The 10765-nt window shown below is 36.4% G+C and overlaps 1 protein-coding gene across 1 annotated transcript; it reads left to right on the top strand.

Annotated features, from left to right (window-relative positions):
* Positions 1-7525: 7525 nt before the first annotated feature.
* On the top strand, positions 7526-10348 carry LOC143571100 (transcription factor bHLH30-like). The gene is made up of 2 exons (XM_077056613.1): positions 7526-7837; positions 9743-10348. The coding sequence occupies exons 1-2, from the start codon at positions 7526-7528 to the stop codon at positions 10223-10225; spliced, it is 795 nt and encodes a 264-aa protein (XP_076912728.1). The 3' UTR covers positions 10226-10348.
* The last annotated feature ends 417 nt before the right edge of the window (positions 10349-10765 follow it).

Below are 10765 nucleotides of genomic sequence, written 5' to 3'. Positions count from 1 at the left end.
AAAATTCACACGAACACAAATAAACAAAACACCTTTAAACTTCTCCAAATGATCCCAAAATTCATATGTGAACAAAACACATCAAATCTGTGTTCCCAGTAAAATTTCATAATTTTTGAAGTATTTTAGCTATATTTCCCAAATAAACGTCCCAATTCGGTAATAAATTCACCAAATATTCTCGGATGGTTAAAAAATTACCAAATTTGAACAGGGACTCGATGACATGGTCTCCGATGTTCCTGCAAAATTTCAAGGCCTAAAAATATGTACATCACAACCTTAACCTAAGTAGCCCGTAAGCGAGTGTTTCGGCATTACCTTAGCGGGTTTGGCTCGTTTCCGACTTTTTAATCAAGTTTTCAGGTTCTTGTGCTTCTAAGAAAGCTAGGTACAAGTCCTATATCACAAACCAAGCAATTTTTCATCAACATAACAGCCCTTAACTTAGGGTTTCGGCTAGTGCACAAAAACGAACTTTTGAACCGTAAAAACGCCGTTTCAACCCTTTAATCCGTGTTTATGACCAAAAAAAAAACTATCAAAACAGGTTCCTTACCATGTGTATGATCAAAACATGTTTATGGACCAATTTTAGGATTTTTACACGGTTAGAAATGATTTTTAGTAACCAAGACATGTTTTTATGGTATTAAACAAGTTTAAACAAGTTCAAAAGCTACTTATTTAAGCTCTTTACCTTAGGGTTTGAAGGTTTTTTGGAATTTTAGCTTACAGCTGCTTGGACCTCAGTTTTTATAAACCAAATTGGATAAACAAGCTTCCTAAACAAGTTTTATAAAAAAAATGGGGGGGGGGGGGGTGGTGGGTGGGCTGGTCCGATCGGAACATCATTATGGGCCATGATGGGCTGTTTTGGCCCAATAATCTGGTTTCTCAAGCCCAAATACGAAAAGCCCGGTCCCAATTTAGTTCGGGTTCGGTTTTTTGCATGAAAAACTTATCGGGTGCGTTAAACAACGCGAAAACAAGTGTTTTTCGGCTAGTTTTGTGTAAAATTATAAAAACATACTATATGTTTGTAAAAAATCAAAAATATTTTCACGGATCGCTTAAAACATTTCAAATAAGTGTTTGGTAAGTCTTTTTTGGCTTAACGGATGATATAATGCTTGGTTTGTAATTATCTTTCGCGTTTAAATCTATAGCGGGTAGTTAAATGAGCACATTTTCGTTTAACTTGTTTGCTATCAAACTAAGACCATATTTCTAATATTTTAGCTTGTATAGATCGTATATCACTTATAGATGGCCCCCCGAGATATCTGGGTCATAAGTAGACCCGTTCGGTTAATCGTTCGTTTGTTACGCAAAAGGCGTTTATTTGCTTAATCGGTAATTACGTATTGAGGTGTACCTTGTTTTGGCTCAAATGTCACAATGTATAATTAGATGCATTTGTTTAATTTGTAGAACAACAATAACAAAGCAATTAGTTAAGAAATCAAGTGTTTACAATATGCATATGTGTTTACAATATGCTTATTTATGCAAGGACATAACAATCTTTTTATGTATGTATGTATACATGCATTTATGTATATATGTGTGTTTGTATACACACATATATCTATATATGAATAGATATATACATATATGCATCTATGTATGCACATATATATAGGAGGATTGGCTTACAAAAACTACGTATAAAATATGATACAATATAAGTAAATAACTAGAATTTCAAAATGTATTCAACATTTACAGTCAACTCCGACTTTAACAAAGTAACCAAACCAATAAACGGTCTTACAGTTTCAGATGGAACAATGAACACTCATAAATTTTTAACATGATTACCAAAGTATGTGTTTTTCCGCCGCATCGCGTGGGCACCCGTCTAATATAGATTAATACAAAAGCCCAAAAATATTTATAAAATGGCTCAATAAAACTAACCCAATTAACACTTAATAAAATATAACTGAACAAAAAAAAAAGATCATAACTGGATTATATCAATATCTGACAGTCGTGATTGCAGATGTTACGAAATCTTTTTCAAAACATGGAAACATATTTGGAAAAATTATAATATGTAAGATCTTTCTTGTTTAAAACTACTTTATATTTTATTGAATGTTGACGATATATATACTTTTGTTATGATACTGATATTGCTTTTAATTTATCTGACATGATCCGACCTGACCCGCCTGGGCTTAAAAACTTTAATGCCAGAAAAAATTCTTGCACTGAAAAATCCTGAACCCGTAAGAAAAAATTGATAACTTCGCCACTGAATCTTATAGACAATGCTTTGAACCATATTAACAAAGTGATATTAATCGTTTTTGCAATAAGTTAGATTTCTTTTTATTTAAAGGGCATTTTGGTAATTGTTACCCACTTTTTTACCTTTCCGCTTACTAATTGTTCATGTCTTTAGACCATCTCCAATAGATAGTGTTTTTGTACGTATTTTTAGATGCCAAATGACATTTGGCCCTACAATTATCTCATTTCTCCTCTATTCTTTCTCCTCTCCCTTCCTACTCACCTCATAAGTGCATTCTTAGTACGTTCTTTGTAAAAAATATTACCTTACCATCTCTCCTCCACATCATCTCTTTTTCTTTAAAAACACATAAAAAATCTCCTATTGTGGATGCTAAGCTCCATTCTCAAATAATTTTTGTAAGGCCCCGCTCCCGGTAACCTTACTTTGGCGTTGGATTTACTCATAAATACAGTTCTAAAATCAGAGTTAATTAAAACTTTCGCGGAATAATTAAACATTCACCATCATATTACAAAAACAACAATTCTTGTCTCAAACAAAGTTGAATTGTCTAAACATAACTCCTAGTCGCACTTAAGTCAAACAATACTGAAGCAAAAATACCATTTACTAAGAAAGTACCTGTCACAACATCGGGGATCTTCTTGGCCTGTTCTTGGGTGAGCATGTAGGCTCTCATCTTTGGCCTGTTCTGGTCAACCACTTTCTTACCACTTCTCCCAGCTTCATTTACCGAGCACTCTCTTGCCATATGGCCAGTCATTCCGCATTAGTAACAGACAGGCTCACTGTTACAATCACGAGAGTAGTGCCCTGTCTTTCCACACTTGTAGCAAGCGCTCACCCCTGCACCCCACTTACATTCTCCACCGTGCATCTTCCCACAAGTCTTGCACGGCTTCTTTTCCCACACCTTCTGTTTCTTCTCCCTAGAATTCCACAACTGAGTACCCGGTCGCTTAGCAGGAGCAACCCCTTTCTTCTCCTTCTTCTCTTCCATTACCACATCGTCCATGCCCAGGTCATCGTAAACCATTTCTGCGAGTTCGACAGCAGAATCGAAAGTAGCGGGTTTACTAGCCCGGAAAAAGGTGCAAACGTTTGGTGGTAGTCCCCTCAAATAGCACTTGACCCTCTTGGCCTCGGTGTTCACCATGTCAGGCACGAGTCTTGACATACGGTTAAACTCAGTAGTGTACTCTCGGAGGGTCATCTTTCCTGCCTTCAAATTCAGGAACTTCATCTCTGCCCTCTCCACTTCAGCGTCTGCACAGAACTTCTTTATGACCATTTCCTTCAGGTCTTCCCACTTCATAGCCTCGATTTCCGTAGCAGTCTTTCTTTGCTCTACCGTTTCCCACCAAAACATAGCTTCTTCCTCGAATGACTTGGTAGCAAAACCCACTGCTTGGTTGGGGAGACATTCGCTAATTCGGATAACCTTGTCCATTGCGGTTATCCATTGGAGAGTAGTGATTGCATCCCCTGTACCAGAAAACTTTGGTGGGTCGTAACCTTTGAACAACCTGTAGCTGCACCCACCTCAGCCCTCTTACCAGCATTGACCTTCGCTGACCGATCTTCACTTGATTCCTCCCTCACAGTCTCTTCATCTTTTTTACTACTTTCCCCTGTCCTCTCAGCGGTTCTTGCACGGATCTCGGTTGACTTTTCCTGTTGCTGATTCTGTACTACAGCAGCCACTGCCTGAGTAATGGCAGCTTGGATAGCAGGGTCGAGTTGATACCCTTCATTTCTCATAGTTAGGCTTCTTCCCTCCTCAGACTCGGTAATCGGTCCCTCGGAGGGTACTCGGGTAGCACGTGGTCTACCACGGCGTCTTGAACTTTCTCCTTGCCCAGCAGTCTTCTTAGTACCAGCCACTCGTATTCTATTAGAAAACACAAACGTCGTCACTTCAGGAATTGTTTAGTACAGGGATAGTAAGGCTAATAGGTAATCACAGTGGCCAGTTGTGATTAGCTGATCACAGTACTCTCCGTGTCATACACCCTTCCCTTTGTGAGTCCACTTGTGCTAGTTTCTACATATAATAGTTGGTCGATCACACGTTTCACATCTTCACACATAAACAAGCAATTCTATATCTAGCTATTAAGTTAGCTTTCTTACTCATTCCTTACTATACACAAGATCATGATCAACTTACACAAGATGATAACTTTCTAAGCTTGCTTGGAGGACATATGACATTCTCTGACTGGCATCTTCTTTCTTTTCTTTCTTAATTCCTATTCTCTGTTCGAGTATAGGCATGTAGGATGCTTATTTCTCTTGAACTTATGCTCTGATACCAACTTGTAAGGCCCCGCTCCCGGTAACCCTACTTTGGCGTTGGATTTACTCATAAACACAGTTCTAAAATCAGAGTTAATTAAAACTTTCGCTGAATAATTAAACATTCACCATCATATTACAAAAACAGCAATTCTTGTCTCAAACAAAGTTGAATTATCTTAACATAACATCACAATTCATAACACTTCTATTCCAAGATGCCAGTCTCTCCAGTCCCTGCCATGTGTCCCTCCTCATGCCAACTGCCTCAGCCTAATTGCCTGCATGCATACTAAAGGTCAGCTACGCTGAGTGAGTTCTAGTTTAACAGTTTACATGATTATTCTTGCACATTCTTTCATTACATACAAATATTATTTGTACTATTCTTACATTATTCTTACACATTCTTACAAACATACAATTATACATACATTCTTGCACATAAATTATAAGGGTCTGCCACCCGACTTCTTGCACCGATATCGTAGAGTCGGCCACTCTATTCTTGCCCAGGTATTAGAAGGGCCTGCCACCCTGACTCTTACTATTCTTGCCCATGTATTAGAAGGGCCTGCCACCCTGACTCTTACTATTCTTGCCCAGGTGTTAGAAGGGCCTGCCACCCTGACTCTTACTTCACATTCCTTCTAGATTCTTACAAACATGTTAAGTTAAAAAACTAACATATACAAGTTCTAACCTCTTTCTTTCATTCTTACATTAATCATTTGTGTTAATCACATAGATATATATATATATATCTTTCTTTCATTCTTGCATTAATCATTCACTTTAAGCACATAAGTATATAAGTTACTATTCTTACAAGTATGCACATAGCCCCGAAGCCATCTCAAAGAGAAATGGGGCTAGAACTCACCTGGAGACGATTTCTCTCGTCGTTAATGGTAATGCCCTTCCTTAGCTGTGCACGGCTAACTGTATAATACATTATGCGAGTCAATTAACCTATACTACTACTTCTTACATCTAAGTTAATGAAACCCTCAACTAACAGGGGTCCGGGGGCAGCGCCCTGGTAGCGGGGTCTAGGGGCGGCAGCCCCTAGCAGGGTCCAAGGGGCAGAGCCCCTGGCTGGGGTTGAGCTACCAGGTCAGCTCGGAAAAATTTTATATTCACTAACAAAAATGCATCAGAAAATGAATTTCATGAAATTTCGCATGGTAGAATTTCGCTTTGCATGACTTTTTCGCTTCGCATGGAATTTCGCTTTGCATGATTTTTTCGCTTCGCATGACTGTGCGATGCGAAATGCGAAATTATTGATTTCGCTTCGCATGGCTGTGCGATGCGAAATTCCCGCCTGTCGTCGTTTTTACCATTTTAAAGCCATTTTTCTCCTTGTTTCCTCCTTAGGACCCGATTCTACTCTTTTTATGGGTTTTGGGTTGTACCAACTTTGTATACCCGTGTTTCTCATAGTCCAGACGTCACCTATTTGTCCCATAACATACCCGTGAGGTTATAACTCACCAAGTTTATGTTTTTCTTACATCTTACAACCCGATCTACTAAGGTATCGATTTGCATGTCGAAATCACCGACAAAACTTAACGTTGTTGGCCAAAACTCACCTTTGGCTTCGGGTTCAGTTCGGATCTGGATAACTCAAGGATCTGGATGTGTTCTTGTTGTTTGAAGACACTTGAACGCCAAGATTTTCTTTACTTTAGCCCGGATTCGGATTCGGGTCTTGAGAGAGAGAGTATGTGTGTATTCTAGGGAGTGTGTGTGTGTGTGTTGTGGGAAGAAAATGGTGAAAGGATGGGGGGATGGCCTTATATAGAGGGCTATGGACCCACCACCCACTTCCTTTACCAAACCCAATCCTTATCCAAACACTTAACACACAACTAATTTAACGACACACAGTTAACAACAAAACTTTTCGTTATTTATTATTTAATAAAAGTTGGATGTTACAATTTTCTTTTAGCCCTTCTTAGTCTTCCTAACACCACAGTAACCCCCAATTTGAACTATTATGTTGAACAATTAGAGTCTCCGCCGGAGTGTAATAAGCACACCTTTGGTCCGATTAGTTTTTGAGAGGAGGTAGCGGCGCTAGGTCACGTGAATACCCCCCAACCCCCGATGGTGGGGATGTCTTCATACCAAAAGAAATTACGGAACTAAAACAAAATGGGTCAGATTTGTTTGTTATCACTGTTATTCGAAATGCTCATATGTGAAAAGAAAATAAATTTAAAAATTGGTTCACTCTTTCCTGTTTAGCTACACATTTTCAATCCACATTTTTTTTGCTAAACTATCTGGATCACCAACTAATGCATGAATATTAATTGTATCAACCATCGTCGTGTGTACATATATATAGAAATTACAATAGTTCTTTTCTTAACATATATGTAGCACTATTTAACAAAATGTAATGACATGCCTAAAATTTTTCAATTAATTTTGTTAAAATGGTTGAATTAATTTCCATGGCTTCTCTAAGAACACGGTGGTAAGGTGTCGACGGATCACGTTCCTTGACTTACACATATATGTATCATTATCATACATATATTTAATTTACAGCAATATATATATAGGACACAAGCATTGATGTATGTAACTTGCGTTATATTTACATAACCAGCTGGATATGATTTGTTTTTTTTATTTGGTTTGATTTTGTGTTACAAATATGAATAAATATGAACGTGTTTAGTTTAAAAGCCGTTCCAAACAAAATGTTTATGCGCCTGCTGGAAAGAGAAAATAGAGGAGAGGAGAGAAGAGATGAGAACAAATAATTAATTAATAATAGCAATCTTATCTATAATTATTTTTTATTTACGAAACCGACAAAATAAAGGCTGTTTATATAGCTCTAATTCACGTAATTCTCGCTTCAGTGATCCTACCACTGCACCCAATCAACATGACACCTCCCAATCACTCAAATTAATTATTAACTAACTCATCATGATGGATTTCCCTCCAAACTGTTTCAGGGGGTTTACATCTTTAGAAGAGCATGTGCTCAAGGAACTGATGATGATGAGAGACGGAACGGTGTTAGATAGTGACAAGGGGGAGATTGTTAGGGCGTTGGTGAGGCCTGGGAGTTTTAGCAATGGTTATAATCACTTAATGAGTATTCGTAGTAACCCCAAGGGGGTGAAAGCGGATAAGGCGCTAATGGCGCTGAGGAATCATAGCGAAGCGGAACGACGACGTCGAGAGAGGATTAACGGGCATTTGTCTGTGCTCCGTAGCCTTGTCCCCGGCACAACCAAGGTCCGTTTCTTGTTTTCACTTATCGGGTTAACGTGTTTGCAGTAAAAAAGTCAAAATCTACCGTGAATATTTTTCTTCCTAATTTTATCTAATTTATATAGTGGATTTAGTTGCTAATTTTGATGAAGAAAACCAAAAATAAAAATGAGAAATATACAATTGGGAAAAGTTAATATTTAAGTAAATGCCTAAAAAGTTATATAAAAGCCCATTTTTTTAAAAAGTGATATGGCAGGTCAAACCAAAATTGAAAAACTGAAATTGATTATCTAGTTAGGAAAATAAAATTCATGCATTTTTAAAGATGAAAGGAAAGAAATAAAAATTGAAATAAGAGCATATTTGGAATGAGTGTGAAAACAATGTATTGACTTATTGATTTTTTTAAATAGTAATTTTAAAAATTCAGGATTTGTGATTTTTGGAACTTTTTAATCATATAAAAAAAACTAAAATAAAAAGGACTTTTGTGATTGCGATACATTTTTTTTAACTTATTTGCATTTTGAAAGAAACAAGTCAATAAATTGTTTAGACTCATTCTCGAAATGCCCTAAGTGCTTTTGTAGATGGAATACGAGTTCCATAGTTGGAACAAATAACTTATGACTATTAATCCTATTTTTACTTAATGGCCGTAACTCCAAACATAGGCGAAGTTATGCGAATTTTAAGTTGGGTCTTTTTCAGCTACGCATTATGTTTAGTTCAATTACTTACAAATACATATTTTTGCCTAACTAATACCAATTTTATTTCATGTTTTTTTGATAACATGTCACACTTGGTGTTTAGTAAACATAGTTGTGATTATAATATTTAAACGGGTCAAAATTAACATGTTTAGACCAGGTAAGAAGTTACTTAAAAAAAAAAACTTTATTTGGTGTTTACCGACATGAAGAGCCGGTTAACACCTAGAAAAGTTAACACTCTATCTATTTTTACCAAAATATATATTTTTTTTGAAAAAGTGTGCTGGTCAACTAAACGCGTTTACCCACACTAAAAGTTACTCGTATTAACCTGCTAAGAAGAGTTGACAATTCGTTTCGTGTTCTAGTTGTAGGTGTGGGTTGGCTCCACACAATGCAAAACCCGAATCGTTTAGTTAACCATGTCAAAAACATAACTCAAACCGGACTCGATTTCTATAACTCTTTTAACTAGTCTGGTCAAAACGATTGGCACGTTAAACTTCTAATTTTTTTGACCCTGTTGCTGGTCAACCCATTCATCCACTAAACCCCAACCCAACCCAACCCAACCCAAATAAGTTCCGTTTATTGGCTTGCCTCTTTTTAGATCAAACCCATTTGAACCTTTAGTCGGTGTTTTATAGATTTGGGGTTCCGTTTCTGAATTTTTGAACATCGTTCGGTTGTCTTTTCTTGGTTTGGGTTGGATTTAGTTTTGGATTTTTTGTTTGTATCATTTTAGTTTGGAACTTTTCTGCCGGAAAAATTAGTCCTAGATATTGAATTTGGGCCTAAATATTTATCTATTGTTAATTAATGATTAGTAATCATATAGGCTGAATTTCTTTGTTACACACTTAATAAATTCTTATAAATACTTAGGATTTATTATAATAATCGAAATTTGTAGATTTGGTTCGATTCAGTTTTACGAGTTGTGTTTGAATTTTTTTTATAAAAAAAATAGCCCAAAATAATGGATTTTGGGGCGAAGTCTTTTATTAATTAATGATTACTTGATTATTATACATTTGGGCAAATTCTTAAATTTACATAACATTCAAAATTAAAAATGAAAAGCCGTAAATTTTGTTCGGTTCAGTTTTTACAAAAACATAAACCAAACTGTTGGATTTTGTCTATGTTCAGTTGTTTTTTTTTCTTTCGTTACTGATACGGTTTCATGACGTTTCTTATGAACAAACAGATGGACAAAGCTTCATTACTTGCGGAAGTAATTTCGAATTTGAAACAATTACGGAAAACCGCAACAAAAGCCACTAAAGGCATGCTGATCCCTATGGATATCGATGAAGTTAAAGTTGAACAACTAGATGATAATAATCTTGAAGAATCATCATACTCCATAAGGGCATCTCTATGTTGTGAGTATAAACATGAGGTTTTGTGTGACTTAAAAGATACTCTTGATGGCCTCAATTTAAAAACAATCCGTACAGAAATGGCAACGTTAGGTACACGTATGATGAATCTTTTTGTAATCACCGGTTGCAAAGATAATGTCAACATTAAAGATATTGTGAGTTCGCTTCATCAAGCACTCAAATCGGTTCTTGATAAATTCTATGCTTCACAAGAGTTTTCAGAGAGTAATAATATTTCAAACAAAAGGCGGAGGGTGTCATTTTTTACGCCCTCAAATTCGTCTTCGTTAGGGGACTTTTGGTGAATGAGGTGGTGTTTATATGTTTTGGTCCGAGCCTGTTATACTAGTTTATTTCTGAAGGTGCAAATCATTTTACATAGTCCATTTATGATGTACTATTTGTATGTGAATCAAGTTATTGTTTTAAGTTTATCGTAGATAATGAAATCTTTGATAGATTTGTGTTTTTTTTTCTTGTTTTCAGAGTTGAAGTTATGTATGTTATACTTGTGTTTCTTTGAGTTTGTGATGGGTTTCAGTGGTGATCAGTTAAAAAATTTTATTTATTAAAACCGGTTTAATAAATATGACAAATAATAAGTAATCCAATTAATTAATAAATGCGCAGCGAAAAGTAAACGAGTAATCAGCACCAAAACAAAACCCGACAGGATCCGGTTACAAACCATACGAGTACAGTTACAACGAAAACCGATTAAATATATATAAAAAACTGACAATATATATATAAAATTTTACCTCGATTAATAAATAACCAGTCGAGACACCGAGAGTTAACGAGCAACACTAGGTGACAAACGAGACCCCACGGTGGTGGTGCAC

This window comes from Bidens hawaiensis, unplaced genomic scaffold (genome assembly GCF_021521415.1).
Source record: "Bidens hawaiensis isolate Kalapana, Puna unplaced genomic scaffold, B.hawaiensis_p1.1 tig00001299_1, whole genome shotgun sequence".
NCBI lineage: Eukaryota > Viridiplantae > Streptophyta > Magnoliopsida > Asterales > Asteraceae > Bidens > Bidens hawaiensis.
This window is presented reverse-complemented; position numbering and strand designations above follow the sequence as displayed.